We start from the raw sequence: 18,922 nt of genomic DNA on the forward strand, positions 1-18,922 counted from the left end.
AAGCTACTATTTATATTTTTTAAAAATATTATTTATTTAAAAAAATATTTTTAACATAATAAATAAATAAATAATATTTTTATATTATTGTAGTCAAATATAATTGTTAGATAAAAATATTTTTTTATATAAAATATCTAAATACGAAATTAATTTTATTTTTTAAAAATATTTTTTTATAAATATTTCTTTTTTAGAAAATCTTCCCCAAACAAAGGCTAAGAAACTAACATTTTTAGTAAAAAAAAATTACTAGTATTAAGTCAAATATAAAAATAGATATAAAAAAAAATATGTTGATTTATGTGACATTATAATCTGGATTATATTTTAAATCAATTATATTATTACATGTTATTTGTCAATCTGTCTCTTACTTATTTAATTTACAATATGCCTATTTTAGTCATTCTATTTATAGTTATGTTATTGTATTGTAACGTAGTCATTTTTATTAATTATATATAATGTAATTCAAATTTATATTATTTTTATAACTATTAAAAAATATTTATACAAAAAATCATAATATATATTGGGTAATTATTTAAGAATACCTATACAATAAAATAGAATGTATACATATTTAATAAATTATGTATAAATTGAATATAAATTATATGGACATATATCCTAGAATATATTACCTAAATTAGAATAATGTCATGTATACATGTTATATATTCTTCTACAATATATTATTCTTTTTAAAATTTATCATCAAAATACTGTTTATTTTCAAAATCTTTTGGTAATAATACATAAATTTAATTTTGATAAATATAAAAAAATTTTATAAGTATATTCAATTATGTATTATTAATAATTTTTAATAATTATGTCAGGAAGACTACCATTTTAAATAAAAAGTATAAAATTATTTAGAAAGATGCATATTATGTTACATAGGTTGGGAAGCATTCCAGAAATGAGATAATATTGTAACAAATTCAATAGATAATCACTCCAAAACAATGCACCTATTGGCACACTTAACAGTTGCTACCTATTCTTCTTCCTAGATTTAATTCCCTCCTTTAGACTCGGTATAATCAAATAACTCACACTCACGTGTGTACTCTTTCTAGATTCACATACACAACTGAAAAATCTTGAGACTCAAAACAGAAAAAACAAAATAAAAAACGAAAACAAGGAATATCTAATTACTTAAAAGCTTTTTATTGCACAGCATATGGTTATTTATGATACTACCACTAACACTATTACCTTTTCATTTCTCTATTATCACTTTGTAAGAGAGACTCTTCTCATTTTTACGTTGAAGTAGTGAATGACAGACATGGCATGCATGAAGCTTGGATCAAAATCCGATGTGTTTTATCTTGATCGGCAAAATTGGTTAGTACACACTTATTAACTTCTTTTTCTTCCTAATTGTTGTTTGGTTCTTCTTTCACTTCTTGCAATTTATTTTTTCAAACGTGTTCCTAACACCCTATCTGAAATTCTTGGTATGTGAATCATAAAATTGTTCATGGTGTTTGATTAGGCTTTGCTCAACTGGGCTTCCAAGTGATGTCATTGTTGAAATTGGTGAAACATCCTTTCATCTTCACAAGGTTTGTGTTTTCAATCCTCACCCCAAGATTTTGTTTTCATCATTTTACTACTCATTATTATGACTAATTTACATAAATGTCTCTTAAAATGAATATGAAATTGATTAAAAATGCATATAACAAATGGAGGTTGTGTCCATTTTTAATTCAACAAGATAATTTTGATCTAATTCCAAAATTTAGCTGATAATTAGTTGAATTTAATTGTTATACACGAACAATGTAAAATAGTTTTATAAAAATATCCAATCAGATATTTATATTTATATGAAACAGAACATAAATGTTTCTCTTGTCTGTAATAAATAAATCAGTAGAAGTATCTCTTAAGTTGTTCTTGTTACTTTTCATATTTAGATTCTTAAAAAAACCATTTTTTGTTGTGTACACCAGTTTCCACTTATATCAAGAAGTGAATTGCTAGAAACAATTATGAAAGAAGACAATGAAAAATCAGTGATTGAACTTCATGAACTACCAGGAGGAGCCAAGGCCTTTCTACTCATAGCAAAGTTCTGTTATGGTGTCAAAATGGAGCTAACACCATCAAATGTGGTTAGTCTCCGGTGTGCCGCCGAGTACCTCCAAATGACAGAGGACTATGGAGAGGGAAATCTCATCATACAGACTGAGAATTTCCTAAACCACATCTTCACTTATTGGACAGACACTCTTAGAGCTCTAAGAACATGTGAAGAAGATGTTTTGCCTTTTGCTGAAGAGCTTCACATAACTTCAAGGTGCATACAATCTTTGGTGTTGAAAGCTGCAGATCCAAGCTTGGTTACTTCTCAAAGTGTTGTTCAAAGTCCAGAGAACAGAATAGGAGGACTCGTATCGAAGATAACATGCGAAGATTGGTGGTATGAGGATGTTTCTTCACTTAGCTTGCCATTATACAAAAGATTCATGCATGGTGCTAGTGGAAGGCACATGAAGGCTGAGAAAATTTCTGGTTCCCTTGTTTACTATGCTAAAAAGAGTGTTCCTTTATTGGGAAGCCAATTCAGTGGAAACAATTCTAACAAGTCATCATCAATTTCTTGTTGTACTCCTTCTGAAGCAGATCAAAGGAACATGATAGAAGAGATTGTGGAAATGCTTCCAAATGTAAAGGGTATCACACCAACCAAGTTCTTGTTAAGGGTTCTTAGAACAGCAATGGCATTGTATGCTAGCTCATCTTGTTGTGCAAGTTTGGAGAAAAAGATTGGTGCTCAGTTAGATGAAGCTGATCTTGATGATCTTCTGATCCCAAACATTGGATACTCAATGGAAACCCTTTATGATATTGATTGTGTTCAGAGGATGCTTGATCATTTCATGATTGTGGAGCATGATGTTATTGATTCCACAACATCTTCTAATGACATAGAGGAAGAAAGAGAGAAGGGATTGGTTGAAGGCTCTCAACAAACTCCAATGATAAAAGTGGCTAATCTTGTTGATAGCTATCTTGCTGAGGTTGCACCTGATTCCAATGTGAAGCTTCAAAAGTTTCAGGCACTTGCTGCTGTCATTCCTGATTATGCTAGGATCCTTGATGATGCTTTATATCGTGCCATTGATATATATCTCAAGGTACTAACAATCAAATCATAGTTCTTCTTTCTTTGAATCCTTAAAAGTTTGCTAGCATTAGCTTGATATTCTTAAGAGTGAATACCCCACCCAACCCCTAACAATTATCTCGAAAGGACAATGATGCCTCCAAGAAAAAAAAAATATTCAATTCGCTCCTGATATTTTTTTTTGGGACTGATTAGTCTCTGTGCAAAAAAAACAACATTAACTTTTTTTGGCACAGGAGCCTCGTTGTCATTTTGAAGTAATTTTCAGGGGTCGGGTTGGGTTTTTTTTGTTAAGGGCCTTGTTTCAGAGACTGTTTTTAGTTTTATTCTATTCTTTTAAAAGTGAAAAATAACATTTTTAGCGCTCAAATATTGCACCATTACAAATGCTCTTAAAATAAACCACCATTGCCAACAAATCAGATCAGACTCAGGCCAATTAACTACTTTACAGCTGTTGAGGACGAAGCATGGTGTGTCCTGGCCTGTTACCAGCCCCTAGAGTTGCTAGCTAGAAGTTGATGTCACATTCACATTCATAATTTACTAACAAATTCATTGTGAACTTGACAGGCTCATCCATGGCTAACAGACTCAGAGAAGGAACAAATGTGCAAGCTCATGAACTGCCAGAAGCTGTCCCTGGAAGCCAGCACACACGCGGCGCAAAATGAGAGGCTTCCCCTCCGAGTTGTGGTCCAAGTCCTGTTCTTTGAGCAGCTCAAACTCAGAACCTCAGTTGCCGGTTGGTTCTTTTCATCTGATAACAACAACAACAGCAGCCTTGAGAATTCAGAGAAACAACAGCATAACTTAGCACTGATAGGAAATGACCAAACTAACCCCTTCATGGCCTTTGAGAATGTGAGGGAGCGTGTGAGTGAGCTTGAGAAAGAGTACCTGCACATGAAGAAAGAGCTTGAGAAGATGATGGTTAAGTCCAAGATTAGTTGGAACGTGATCCTCAAGAAATTGGGGTGTAGGTTAATACCTAAGCCCCCTAATAACAACAAGGTCACAAAATCATGTAGAAAAACCAAGATAACACCAACATCAACCACCATCACCACCACTACCACCACCATGGAAGATCAAAAGGCCATGACTGAAGTGAATTGATCTCAACTGAAAGATTTTGAAGTTGAAAGAATATTCTCAACTTTTCTTTCACTTTTGGTTGTTTTAGTTTGGTTTTAATGGAGATTTCCCTTGTTGCTCTTAATCTTATGCTGATAATAATGTATCTAAATAATTATCACTTTCTTATTATGTTGCAACTTAATTAGACATTATAAAGTTGGGAAATATGACATGCTTTTTTGGTATCTAAAGTTTGCAATTAATTATTCAAAGTTTTATGTTTAGTTGCTTAATTAGACATTTTATTGTATTTGTCAAGTTGTTCTAAGTTTTGGGTCACATAGAATGTCAATATTTAGACTAAGTTTTAGAAAAACTCGACATGAAAATTAATTGATATAAGGATGAGGAAATCATAATAAAGAGAATACATTTCTGGTTAAAAAAATGTTTTTGATATTATCAAATTATAAATTTAAGTGAATTTTCAAAATTTTTTGGTAAACATTAAAATAAGTGCAAATACAATCTAGTCTAGAGTGGATAGCAATTGTTCATTTTGGATATGAATTTTCTTAGTTTGATTGAACTTTTTTTTCCCTTTTAAATTTTTGGTATGATTTTTACTTAAACTTTGAATATGATAACTTTTATGAGATTTACTGGTTTAACATTTTATATGCTTACAACCATATTAGGTATATAAAAAAAATTAATCATCTATATAAAATACATATTGCAATATGAAATATATATTAAAAATGAATTAAACACCACATATATCTATAGATAAATAGATAATGGTAAATTGCCAATAAATTATAACTTAAATGACATAGTCTTTCTATACTCATTGAAAAGGTCGTGGATTTAAGTCTCTTTATCTTTAGTATAAAAAAATAGATAATGCTAAATTAGTGTTAATTTTTTGTGTATATATGATTTTTTTGATATGCTTAAAAATAAATAATATAGCTTTTGTACTAAATCATTGAATGAATTAAGGAGATTGAATGAAGGTCTCTGTTAATACTTAATACTTATTTCCAAAAAAAAAAAAAAAGATACTTCTCTTTCAATGAAATATTTAACATAACAAAAGTAGATATAAGTAACCAATTTGAACAGGGTATAGCCCATTATATCAAAATATAGAGCCCAGTATACAAAAAGAAATTAGCCCAATTTACGGCCCACAGGCCTTAATTCTCTGACGTTGTGTCATTCACTGAGGTTCTCTCTCTCTCTCTCTCCTGTTCTGGTTGTTGCAAGTTGCAACAAAACTTAAAGAGACATTCTCGGAGGAAGTGGATCTTCACCTTTGCAGCAGCAAGTGACAAGGAAAACAATCATTTGCTTTTTCCTTAAAAACAACATAATCCAGGTTTGGTATTTACCTCAAAAGATTTTAATATTAATTTGTGCCTACCAAATGTTCGATACAATGTCTCAATGAATGATATTAGCCTCAACACACAGTCCATTGAACCCAACATCACTGAATTGTAACTAACTAAATAACTAATTGATTTTTAGTTAAGACAATATAAAAAATAAAAATATGGAAATTAGAATTCATCATCAAATCTAAAACCATGTCATGATGGTGTGCTATTCAAAGTTTAGGAGAATTACTACTCCCAGTGTGGTGTTGAGTTGTTTGGATATCAATGAGTACAACTCACACAGCAAAAGCAAAAGAAGAAAATGGGAAGCAAAGTGCGACAGCTAAGAATCCAGGTTCTTCTGGTTCCTTCAAGAGATGGGGCAGGAAAAGCCCCTTTCTGAGATATGGCCTTCCCATGATATCTCTTACTGTTCTTGGTGCTCTTGGCCTTGGTCATCTCTTGCAAGGCAGGTATGTTGATCTCTCTAAAATCCAAATCTTTTATGTGTGAATAGTGAAAATCTATATTCTTGTGTTATGTGAAGAAGTGAAGGTGTTGGGTCTATAAAACCAAAGGTATATATGGCTACACAACGGGAAACATGTGAATATTGCATTATCAATTAGGCTTATCTTGGAAGGCACAGAAAACTCATGCTTCTTCCGGTTTTTGAAGCTCTCATTCCAAATCCTATTATCTCACTTATTGAAGGCATTCAAGGTTCAAAGATTTGTGTTATTTTGTAATATTGGATCAACATTATTCAATAGAATCCAATGCATGGAGAACACTGTTCACATTCTTAATTTCTTAACCATGTTTTCAAGACTGGTATGCATATATATAAACATATTTATGGTGGTTTTCTGGTAATGTCACTTGTTCCTAAATGCAACTAAGAAAACAGGATAAAGCCCTAGATTTTAGTTAGTTATGTTATCTACTTAGATGTTCCTTTTTTATTTGTTCTCTTATGCTTGCAGCAAGGATATTGCAAAGGTGAAGGATGATCAGGAATGGGAAATAACTGAAGCAAGAAAAGCATTGTCTAGACTTGGACCAGTAGATGCATACAATCCAAAAACCATCTCATTGGAGGATGAGCTCAAGGTGTGTTTTTTCCCCTAAATACATGAAAAATTAATATATCTCGACACATTATATCTACTTAGATGAATTTTTTCAATAAGCACTGTATTTAATATTAAACTTAAACGTGTGTCGAAAAATATGGGACTGGCATGAAGAATTCACCATTATAGATAATGCTTTGGTGTACATTTTGACTATTGAATATAGTGCTTTGAGAGATAATCTAGTTGCAAGGCCTAAGAAATTTTCTTCCCTTCCATTAGAAATTTCAGGGTAAACATTCTTACTGTAAACATGATACATAATAAAATACAATAGTATTGTTTGATCTATGTAGCCGACTCCACTTAGTGGGATAAGATTTTGTTGTTGTTGTCTTCATTAGTAATTTCAGGTAATAATGACTATCCAAAGGTTCACTTTTATTTGTTTTGTTGTGTAGGCCTTGCAACAAAAGGTGAACATTGACGATTACGAGTACAAGAAAATTCCTAAACCGAATGAGGGCAAGTGAGATTAGATTATAGCTGTGAACTAACAACTTCCAAACTTCTCTTGTATCAAGCACAGAACCAATTTTATGGGGTCAAAGAGTCAGTTCTTACATACAAGTAGGGAAGCTGTTATTGCCACTTATTGTGTTTTGACTATGGAAGATGAAGTTGAGATTAATTGTACGAATCTCTTTTTTTAATGGGATTTTTAAGTACAGAATTTAAAGCACATCCTAAGTGTGTGTTACTGTATTAGATTCTACTTTAATAAGAGTGTATATATGTCTTTTTCATATTTTGGTTGGTCAATATTAATCATTTCTTCAATTTATGCGCATTGGCCATTCCATTTTTGCAGTCATAACTTCAACTTTGGTTCAACCTTTTTGGTATATTTATAATTTAATGCTTTATGGGTCCATCATTAAATACCATAGACAGTAAATAAAGAAGTAATAATCCTTCACCATGCAACAGTTGAACAATATCCCACAAATGACCAAGCATGGGATTGAATGGACCACACTACTGAGTAGTGAGTACTCACAAGCAACTCGTTCGTCTGTGACCTGTGACTCTCTCACATGTGACTCGGTACAAAAGATTACTTACACCAAATTGGACAACGACCTACTCCACTTCTCTTTTCATGAGTGTGTGTAACTGTGTTACTATTATAATGAGTTGTGTATTTGAATTTGATCATTACTCTAATAGTTTTCTTGTATATTATAGTTTTTTTTTTTCTCTACTTTATTTCATCCAATGATACATATCAGCAACATATTGTTGTCTCAAAAAAAATGATGCTGTAATTCATATACTTGCGCATTAGCCATTTAGGCGTGTGAATTTAAGCCCAATAAATAAGAACATTTTAGATTTTTAGGTGAAACTTCTTCACTTACAAAAAAGTTTACTGCCTTTACAAGTGAAAAAAAATGTACCACAATACACAGATGCATTTGATTAAAGGTGAGTACTTAACCATTCTTCAGTGCTCATAAGAATTAGATAAGGTTATTAATACTTAACCATTTGTCTTGCCAAGGGGTGGAATCAAATGAAAACATAAAGAATTGAAAACATATTATATTATACTGATGAGATCCCCAACCATTTGCACATTTGCACAATTACAAACTTTATACCCCAAGGTGTCCCAGAAAATAAAAAACCATTCTTCTCTATGTACACCAAAACCACATAATCAGAGGAAAGTAAAACCTTAAACCCCCCAAAATAGAAGAAACATAATGTAGTAAATTGCTATCTACTCCCCTTTTCTCCATTGAATGTAAAATTTGTAACCCCTCCACCCTTAACCCTTTCCTCATCATTTATTCATTTATACATTATATTAAACAGCAAAATCACGGCTCAAAGAAATTCTTCTGTTTCTCTCCTGTTTACCACCCTACCCAGATCTTTTATAAGCAAAAAAAAAAGGGAAAATCATTGCCAAGGCTGATGTTCAAGATGATTTTCACAAATTCTCTGTTGGATTTTATTTACCTTGGGCTTGGTTGTGATCGGAACGACAGCAGAGGCTGAAGAAGCCTCTGGCCTGATGGACTACCTAGCAACATGGCCTGAGATCGAGTAAGCATCTGGGTCATTGATGGGGTCTGGTATGCCCGAACAAGACTTGAACTATCAGTAGAATCACCTCTTGCTGTTGCTCGTTGCCATGAGTGTGAACTCAATCCGGAAAGGATGTATGCTCTCCCAGACGCTTCGTACACATGCCTACTCGCCATCCTCTCTTGCATTTCCTTGAGTTCAGCATCCAATGCAACGCAGAGGCGGTCATGTGACTTAGCAGAAATGGTCTCCGCAAGCATCTTTCGACAGTTTTCGAGGATTAGCCCTGCGCCGGAAAGGTCTCCCTGTTCGGCTGCAAGCCGTGCCTGGGCCATTGCCTCGGCTGCTTGGAGCCTGTTTCGCTGTCTATCTACCTCAAGTGACATCACAACCTGCCCGGCTTGCTCAGGCCTTTCGATTTTAACTTCTTCGCTTTCCAGTGTCATTGTTTCCTGAGTTAAGGGATCCTTGTAAACACATTTGACCTTAAGCAATGATGTTTCATTGCTGGATGTAGCTGGGACATCAACTGAAACTAGAAAGTCCCTCTCTTCATCAGCATATAGGTCTCCAACATCAATAAAACCTTTGCGTCCATCGGCCCTGACACGGCTTGGGTAGCTCCCTGCCTTTAGGGAAGAAAGACTAAGATTTGGATGTATACACTCAATTTCCACCTGCAGCTCCTGAACAACAACACTCAAAAGTCCTCCAATGCATTGAGCAAAGGCGTCCTGTAACACAGCTTCAGTCTCGATGAAAGAAAATGTACCACCAGACATCTCCGAAATTGAGTGCATTGATAAAGCATCATGGTCTGTGCCAAATCCAAAAGCATGCACGGGAATCTGAAAGCCCAAATTATCACGACCGCCGAGAGAAGTAGGCAAAAGCAACTGGTAATTGGGTTGAGGTTGGTTAGTTCCAGGGCCATTGACGGTGTAATTATCTTGTCCATCAGATAGTAGTATAATACTGGCAACTGGATTCTTCTCTTTTCGGTCTTCCATTATCTTAGCACCTTTTCTTAACCCTTCGGCAATATTAGTGCCCCCATTTGCAACCAAAGAATTAACAGCTAGCAAAGCCTGTTGCCGCCCGGAATCCGTCATCCTTGACAGCGGAAAGAGACGGCGGGCTGTGGAAGAGAAAGCAATAACGGAAAGGCGGTCATTAGAGCCAAGGTTCTGTATAACAAATCCCATAGCTCTTTTCAGTAGTGCCAGCTTGGTTCCAGCCATGCTACCACTGATGTCAAGCACTGTGACCAGGTCAACAGGGGCACGAGGAGTCTGAGAAATCTGTGTCAAGCTAGGCTGGTTTCTACTGACATTTTGACTCCCGGCTTCAGCAGCTGTTGTAGAAGCAGTAGCAGCTTTGAGATGAACCAGAACTGTGAAATTAGAATAACTATTGGACCCAGGAGCAGCAGAAACTTCCGGATATGTTTTAATCTCCAATTCTCTAACAGAATCGTTATCTTCGGTACTCTTATTGCAAGGACTTCTCTCAGAAACTACGGTTTCATGATTCAATGATTCGTCATCATTAAATATGCCTGGCTCTTGGTAAAGGGGAACAATATGCCGCCTACTCAGGTCTCGTCGAGGAGGATGAGGTAGAGGTAGAGGTAATGGATGGACCAAGGCCATCAAAGCATCATTCTGGGGCCAATTTATTGGACTAGGTGACATTCTTCCCTGTATAGGATCCAAACTCGGACCCGAGAAAGGTATTTCTTTCCATTTTGCTCTGCACACTGGACATATTTGGTTTCCATGTTTCACATTCGAAGCAATACAGTGGAAATGGAAGGAATGTGAACATTCAGCAGTGAATATAGCCTGACCAGATCCTTGTTTCATTTTGGTTAAGCATATTGCGCAAGTTTGCTGGAAAATTGAAAAATAAAATGCTTGTGAGAATATAGAAACTTCCAAGAAAATTACTTTGCATATGCTGATGCAATTCATGAAAGACAGCATATGTAAAAAACAGAAAAAAAGTATATGTGCAAAATATTACTTCTTACAAAGATAATCTACAGATATATAGGATATACAAAACCGATTCATTCAAAGATTCTAAGAAAATATGATTTTCATTTTTCACATGTGTTACTGGAAATCAGGAAAGGTTATTTTCCATAGAAAACACATCTCAATTACAGAATAAGTTGCAGTAATACTTCATTAGCCATTGTTCAGCTATATTCAATTTCAAAAGAGTAAGTACACCATTGGAAATAATCTTAAAATAGTTTCGGATTATGATAAAAGAGATGTCCTATCAGAACATTATGGAGAAGTTAATAATGCTTTCGCACCAAGCAATTGTGACAAAAGCAAAGGGCCAATATTAAGTTGCTTTAAGACATCCCTTCCAACTATTCAAATCTTTCTTTTTCATTTCCGGCATTTTGCCAAAAGAAGGCTTTACCATCAATCATACGAATCTCGAACAAACATGAAGCTGTCGACATTGTGAGATTATGAAAGAAGGATGGTAAAACATCTAATCTGAACAAATAAAATCAGTTCTAAACTTCCACCTTAGTCCTCAAAGACTGCTATTATGACTCGGACTAAAATGAACAAGCCAGCTAACAATATCATATCTTAATTTTTCTTTTCGCTTTTTTTTAATAAACATAACTCAGTCAATAGAAAGGTGACAGGAAAATGGGGAAATAATGTAATCTTATCTAAAAGAAGTGACATTAAAGAAAGAAATAATAATGTTAGTTCAAGGCATTAAAATAAATAAATAAATAAAAATAAAAAACACAATTGATGACAACTTCATAGTTACAACTTGCAACTCAAATATGTATACAAGGTAAAAGGTCAACAAAACACAGCTCTATCAACAACCCACGTCATAGGGAAGTAGAAAGAGTCGAAGGCAACAAAATGAACAGAAGGTATCCAAAATTGATCAAAGCTAAAAAAAGTCTTCTGGTCCCTGGCAATCAATGTATCTGTATTTAATACTATATGTATATGCATTCTATTTTGTCCATAAATACTATTTTGGCATCACATTCAATTAAATTCGGATAATTTGGGGCCTAAACACGCCTTAATTCAAATTAGAGGCTAAATTGTAGACGATGTATATTTTCGTGGACCCAAAAATGCTTGTTCGCTCAAATCATAATAAACTCCCAAAAAAAAAAGGGACAACATAATAAGGGTCATCAGGGGTCTTGATAAAAGTACTATATGCTAATTAAACAAATTTCACAAAGCCAAGAAAAAAAGAAAGAAAAATTATAAAAAATTTCTTCTTTAGCCTGAAAGCATATTTTTTTTTTGGCGGAAATGTTATTTTTTTAAACCATTTTTATTGATGACAAAATTTCATTTTGCTTAATCAGGGAAAGAAAAATGAAAAATCCCATTTTGCACATACCCTCTTGTAAGATTCTTCCTAAATGCATTTAATTTGTCCTAGCAACCTAACATTCAAATCAAACAAAACATAAAAAGAAACAAAAAAGCATTTATTTTTCCCCAAAATAAAACGAAGGAGAGAGAACTATCATATTCATAGTAGCAGTAACATTACCCAAAACAAAGTGAATAATCATAATCAATAATTAATGTGTGTGTGTGTGTGAGAGAGAGAGAGAGAGAAACCAAAAAAAACCCACCTTTGAAGACTTGCTGCTGCTGACACTTCTCGACAGCTTCAACGACGGAACCGGCGCTGTTGGCGTAGAAGAACCCATGTCCATGTTCTCCGCCGCCGGAAGCAGCGCTGCGTTCGACAGCCTCTCGGAAACCTCCGTGTGCGACGGAGATGAGTCGCTGTCGTCTAAGGTCTTGGGAACAAACATGCAGAGGTTGAGCCCCAGAGCCACCTTCGCTTTCTTCCATTTGCTTCCCATTTCTTCACACCCCTTTGAGATCTCTCAACAACCACCGAAATGCTTGAAAACCCAGATCTCAAACGGCGAAAAGTTTCGAGCTTTGACAAGCTTAGCTCAGCTGAGAGCCCTCGTAACGAGAGAGGGTTAGAGAGAGAGAGAGAATGAAAGAGAAAGCAGAGAAGAGAGATAAATAGAGAGAGAGAAAATGGGGTTTTATGAAAAGTAGGAACGGGGCACGAAAACCGAGGAAGAAGTGTTCTTCATTGAACCAAGGCGTTGAGAAAAGAACGCAAAATTAATACAAGTGTGTTTTTTGAATGTTGAGGATATCAAAGGAGGGAACTTTGAAGGAAGAAAGAAGTAGTTGTAACATTCAATTTTGTTGTGTGTTTTGATTCATTCATATTCATTTATTCATGTGCAGATGTTGCTGTCTTTGACGATGTTGTGGCGGCCATGGACTAGTTTGTGTTAGCTGTGAGGGGTGCTAATGGAATAATAATGGAATGGGAATATGGGATGTGTATGGTGGTGAGGATTTTGACCTGTGTTTCCTTTTTCTTTTTATTTTCTTGTATTTCCTTTTTTACCCTTTTGATTGTTGTGGGGAAAAAGGAGTAATGGGTAAAAGGGCATTGAATTTCAATAGTAATAGAATAAAATAAAATAAAAGCACGTTTTGGGTTGAATGGGAAAAAAGTTAGATGCTTTATTATCCTCTTTACTTGGTATCATATCATCATGTCTCTGCATTCCTTTATTGCCCCTTTACCATCCTTTCCTTTCTTTGCATTCAGATTCACTTGCATTGTGCCCTTCAAATTATACTATTACTACTCACTTGGGGCCTTGCAGGTACACCATGTCAGTCTACTCTAGATACTCTACTCAAATTTTAGCAACACCTTGACCCCATCAAGTAAATTACTATCTAAAAGTTGTTTCAAGTAATTAATAGTTAAATACGGATTTTTTATTTTAATATTAAAGAGTGAATAGAATTTTACATTAATATTATAAAAAAAATAAAATTTTATATTGTAGAGATGCTGTTCTGTACAAGCATAATATGCAGGATACGTATTGGACTGATAATATATCGTTTGTATATTTATAATACACAAATTGTGTATTATAATTTAATATTAAAATAATATAATACGTAATTTGTGTATTATAATTTAATATTAAAATAATACAATTTGCAGTCTGTGTATTATCTTTATAAATTAAAAAAAATTAATCTGACCATTTGCACTCTATAAATTTTATAGTCCTTAGAATTTTGTAAAACATCATAATTTTTAATATTAAAGAATTACATCAATTCTTATCAATATTAAAAAAATTAACCATTAAACACATGCTTTTATTAAAAAGAATATTATTAGGGCTATTAATATATTAGAAGATGAAGAATTATGAGTTTATGATATCTGGTTTCATTCATATATTATATTGTGTGTATGTGTATGTGTGTCTTGCTGCCTATGACATATTTTTCCTTTTTGTATTGTCCACAAATTCCCTCTTTTTAAAAGGAATTAATTAACTTATTATGGATGAGTGCTATATCTAAATACTGATTATACTTTAGGCACAGTTTCATTTATTTATTGTAAAAGTCAACAATGGCTTTAAGAGTCTTAGTTAATTATTTAAGTTATATTAAACTCCTTGAAGAATATATTTTTCTTATCTAGGATAATTACCATCTATACTTGCTTTTGTCTCAATTTGTTTATATATTTCCACACTTAATTACACTTGATGAGTTCAATGAGCAATTAATAAATAAATAAATAAATAGAGTAAAAAAGATTACGAGATAAAAGTATAGGTAGCCTAATACAGCTATATCTATCTCATATATTTCTACCTAATTGATAAAAACAACTCTGTCAATTATTGCAATCTTTGGTTTAAGATCAATTAACCTTTAAGCTCCTTTCACCTTTTGTGAAAAGGTTTAATTTTTAAGTGGGCATCCATGTGTATTAGTGGTTTATTATTTAATTATTTCTCTTTCTTCGTCCTCATCAATTAAGTGATAAAAATATTGATCATCACAAGTTGTTTAGTGGAAACATGTCATAATCCCTTCTAGAGGTGAGAGCTCATGACCATAAATAAAATGTTGAAAAAGGGTATTTTGATTTGCCCCTATTGGCTTGTGTATATGACTCAGTTCCATGAATTGGTATGGCCAACCAACTCGGTCAAGTTGTCAACTCACTCGTCCACTTAAATAAGTGTCAGAAGTTTAAATTGCATCTTGTACATGCAATAACCCATTGGTCAGCGATAAATCCTTAAGTAAAACTCAGATTTGCGACGAATTAGTCCTTAAAAAATACCGTGAACAAAAAAAAAATTGGTATGGCCTTCATCCGCATCATGATGGATGATTGCTAGGCATGGGTCAAATGGTGGGATTTTCTTAATCATTGTAGATTGAAAATATAAAATTACTAATTTTTGCCCCGTTTTTAATTTATTTATTTATTTATTTTAACAAAGAAGTATACAAAGATTTGGCTTTAATCATATTAAATAAGATTTTCAAACATTTTGAGGTTGTATTTTGATAATCAAGATAAATACAAGTTAAGACATAAGAAAATATTAAAATATTTTAAAATTAAAATGGTATATAATATTGTAATAAAATATATTAAAGATGATATACTTATTTTTTGTCATTTAAAAAGGATTTTGTTAATTATCAAAAAAATAGAAATTTCAAAAATTTATTTTTAATATATATTATATATTTTATAAATACACCTAAAAAAATTTAATTTGAATTTTTAATAATATTTTACATTATATTATATACTTTAAAAAATTAAGACCCTTAAAAAATAATAACATTAGAAACATATTTTATTTTTTTCCCTTATATATACTAGTATATTAACGTATTTATTTATCTATCGTTTTATGAATTAGATGTATATAATAATAATAACAAATAAATAAGTTAATTAAGACAGTAAATATCTGATATCTAATTAAGAGATTTTAAATTTAATTTTTTGAGATATTAAAAATATATTTTATAAATTATATAATAAAAAATATTTTAAAAAAGAAATGTATACACTAAACTCATATTATATTTCCTTTATATATTTAATAATATTTTGCTAGGGAGATATATAAGAGAGTGGCACACGTGCACATTGTGGTGCCCATGTCAACCCCGTTAGTTGACATTAGTGCCACTCATGGATCCCATCATCACATGTCTTGGATTTTTTATTCCCTTTAATTTCATCTTTCTCTCTTCTGACCCTTTTGCCCTTGTCATTATTTTTTACTTTTATTTCCTCAAATGAGATTATCGTCCTTTCTCCTTAATATCTTGTTGATTCAATAAGTGGTAAAAATGATTTAGGAGGTTGACTAATTGCTTCATTGTAATCAAACTAAAAATGTTGTGGCGTGCAAACTCTATAATTACCTAATATAATATAAATATAGTGTTCTTTCTTTTCTTTTCTCTTTTTTTTTTTTGTAGTGAAAGTGCCCTAATTAAGGTATGGGAGAGGGAAATTAGTGTTTTGTTATGTGCGCATGTCATTAAATGTTTTGGTAAAAAGCAAATTAGGGTATATGGTCCACTTATTTCCTTATACGGCGTTTGGTTTTTGGAATTGGAACTAGAAATTGGGATTGAATAATATTTAATAAAATTAAAATTAAAATTTTAGTTTTATAATATAAATTTTAATTTTTTTAATATTTTCAAAAAATTAGAATATAGGATACTAAAATTTTTTAAAATAAAATTAAAATTTTAATAATATTTTTTAAAAATATTTTTTTATTTATGATACATATTTTAAATATTTATAATATGCAGAGTTCAAATATTATTTAGAAATTATTAGTTTATATTTTTATAATGTTCAATTTAATTTGATGTATTTTAATTTTATTTATTTAGTTACTAAATTAACCTTTATATTTATAAATTTAGAATTTTCTTTATTTTAACTTAATAATAGATTATAAATATTTATTGAATTATTGTACTCGTTATATAGAGAGATTCGAGAAGTCTCAAAATACTTTTTTATTTCGTGTGCTTTCGTCGCGAAACTAAAAAATATTTTGACACTTTTCTAATCTCTTTATACGACTATTATAATAGTTTATGAGATATTTATAACATCTTATTAGATTAAAATAAATAAAATTCTAAGTCTACAAATATAAAACTCAATTTAATAACTAAATAAACAAAGTTAAAATATATCAAATAAAATTAAATACTCTAAAAATATAAACTAATATTTAAATTGTTTATATTACGAATATTTAAAATGTATATCAATTTAATTTTTTAAGTTTTAAATTTATTTTTTAATTTTTATATTTATTTTAAACTAAACATAATAATAAAATATAATTTAATTATATATATTTTATACTAAATATAATACAAAAATTTAATTGAGTATTTATTTCTCAGTTTCAATATCTCTTGTAAACACGTGTGTGTCAAGTTACTTTTGGGGACATTATGTGATCATAGAGTATTAAGGTCAGAACTACAAACTAAATATAAACGAGATTACAAGAACTACAAATTAAATGTGGAAAATAAAAAAAAAAAAAAAATAGAAGATGAAATATTTGTTTGAAAATTATAGTTGACATATATCCCTATTTTGATTGAACTATTGATATTCTCTGAAATAATTATGCTTGGAATATAATAAATGAGTCATTTATTAAATAAATAAGAAAGATAGTAATACGAAAATAAAAGGTGACTTGTAAATAAAAAAAATAAAAAAAATAGTTATTATATATCCTAAAAACACATATTAAAGATATAATTAATAGAAAATTTTTAATTTTTTATCTTAATAAATATATAATAAATACATTTATAACTCAATTTTACATTCTTTTTATAATTTTTTTAATTGATAATTGAAGGTTGTGGTAGGTTTAGAGAATGGGGTTGAATCTATACCTTCCTTTTAGATTACTGAAAAAATTCTTTAAAATAAACTTTTAATTCTGATTCTGTTTGTACTCAACAGCAAAAATTTATGAAACAATTTATTTTTATCTCATGAATATCAGAAAATAGAACACAGCAGAGAAAAGAAAAGCTAACACCAGCATGTATCCTGGTTCGGTTGCCTTGTGCTATGCAACCTACGTCCAGTCTCCTCCACAACAATGGAGGAATTTCCAGTATAATTAAAAATATTACATACACCAATTCCACAGGATTGACACAATCCGTTCACACTCAAGTTCTAACCTAACTTGACATTGGCTATGCTAATACCTAACTCTTTACTCTTAGTGCTAACCTAACTAAGAAATGGATACCTTACAGGTACAAGATACAAGACACAGATATACCTAAAGAAATCTAAAATAACTCTAAATTTTTCTCTCAAGTGTATCACTCAACCTCTTTCCACTCATTGGCTTTTACTTGAACTCTCTCATTATGCCTTTTCACTCAAGAAATTACAGAAAGATAAACATTAAAAAGAAAATTACAATCTGTAAAACATGAAGGAGATTGACTCTTCAACAGCCTCTTTGCTATGTGATAAACCAGATTTGCAAACCTCTGATTTAGTTCTTCAATATTGGTCGAATGCTTTTTTGAAAGAAAGCATTATACTAGTAGAGGAACTTCTTCAGGGAACTATTCACAGAACACAACTCACCAAACTCTTGTTTTCTCTCCTTACTTGTGAATGAACAGAAAGTATTCTTTTATCTCCTTGCATGTTGCTGGGTTCTTCTTTCTAGGTCAACTTCTTGAGCACTGTGCTTTATCAATCCACAAATTCACTTTTTCTCATTAATCCTCAGAATAGAAACTTTTCTTCTGACCTTCTCTTGTTGACCGAAAGCCATAAAATAGCAACCACAAAAGTCTTCTAATGGTAAATCGAATCTAAGCCATTGAGAAACTACTTGATCCCCAAGATTTACTTGTGACTATAGATATACAGCATATTAGGGCAGAAATCAACTTTTCTTTGTATGCCATTTTCGAACTTGCAGAGAGTTGGGAAGAAGAGAAGAAAGCAGTTTGCATGTAATAGGAAGTGGTTTACCTTTAACCTTTGCCTAAACTTGATTTGGTTTGAACTTGCTGATTTGACATCTGCCTTTCAAGCTCAATCTCTCTCTTTCTTACTTCTTCGGTGATTAGCTTAGGGATTATGCTCTCTTTTTTACTTTTTCTGAGTTCTGACCATGAAGGAAC

General features: G+C 31.7%; 3 protein-coding genes across 8 annotated transcripts; 2 read left to right on the plus strand and 1 right to left on the minus strand.

Annotated features, from left to right (window-relative positions):
• The first annotated feature begins 1,225 nt into the window (after positions 1 to 1,225).
• On the plus strand, positions 1,226 to 4,461 carry LOC112712608 (BTB/POZ domain-containing protein At5g03250). The gene is made up of 4 exons (XM_025765539.3): positions 1,226 to 1,362; positions 1,514 to 1,583; positions 1,977 to 3,164; positions 3,728 to 4,461. Exons 1-4 carry the CDS (start codon positions 1,295 to 1,297, stop codon positions 4,271 to 4,273), a joined length of 1,872 nt encoding a protein of 623 aa, XP_025621324.1. The 5' UTR covers positions 1,226 to 1,294; the 3' UTR covers positions 4,274 to 4,461.
• A 985-nt stretch (positions 4,462 to 5,446) lies between these two features.
• Positions 5,447 to 8,102, plus strand: LOC112712610 (uncharacterized). 5 transcript variants are annotated; one of them, XM_072203982.1, is made up of 4 exons: positions 5,447 to 5,618; positions 5,856 to 6,092; positions 6,606 to 6,732; positions 7,157 to 7,535. In XM_072203982.1, exons 2-4 carry the CDS (start codon positions 5,905 to 5,907, stop codon positions 7,226 to 7,228), a joined length of 387 nt encoding a protein of 128 aa, XP_072060083.1. In that variant the 5' UTR covers positions 5,447 to 5,618; positions 5,856 to 5,904; the 3' UTR covers positions 7,229 to 7,535. The 5 variants fall into 5 exon arrangements, with proteins under 5 accessions (XP_072060083.1, XP_025621328.1, XP_025621329.1 ...); XM_025765543.3 differs by lacking the exon at positions 7,157 to 7,535 and adding an exon at positions 7,686 to 8,102 and having other exon boundaries at positions 5,463 to 5,618; XM_025765544.3 differs by having other exon boundaries at positions 5,463 to 5,618; positions 5,861 to 6,092.
• A 170-nt stretch (positions 8,103 to 8,272) lies between these two features.
• Positions 8,273 to 13,273, minus strand: LOC112712609 (E3 ubiquitin-protein ligase WAV3). Of its 2 annotated transcripts, none has more exons than XM_025765540.2 (2): positions 12,448 to 13,273; positions 8,273 to 10,684 (listed from the first exon to the last, which is right to left on the minus strand). In XM_025765540.2, exons 1-2 carry the CDS (start codon positions 12,682 to 12,684, stop codon positions 8,720 to 8,722), a joined length of 2,202 nt encoding a protein of 733 aa, XP_025621325.1. In that variant the 5' UTR covers positions 12,685 to 13,273; the 3' UTR covers positions 8,273 to 8,719. The 2 variants fall into 2 exon arrangements, with proteins under 2 accessions (XP_025621325.1, XP_072060082.1); XM_072203981.1 differs by lacking the exon at positions 12,448 to 13,273 and adding an exon at positions 11,232 to 11,464.
• Positions 13,274 to 18,922: the final 5,649 nt, after the last annotated feature.

This window comes from Arachis hypogaea, chromosome 9, assembly GCF_003086295.3.
Source record: "Arachis hypogaea cultivar Tifrunner chromosome 9, arahy.Tifrunner.gnm2.J5K5, whole genome shotgun sequence".
Taxonomy (NCBI): Eukaryota; Viridiplantae; Streptophyta; class Magnoliopsida; order Fabales; family Fabaceae; genus Arachis; species Arachis hypogaea.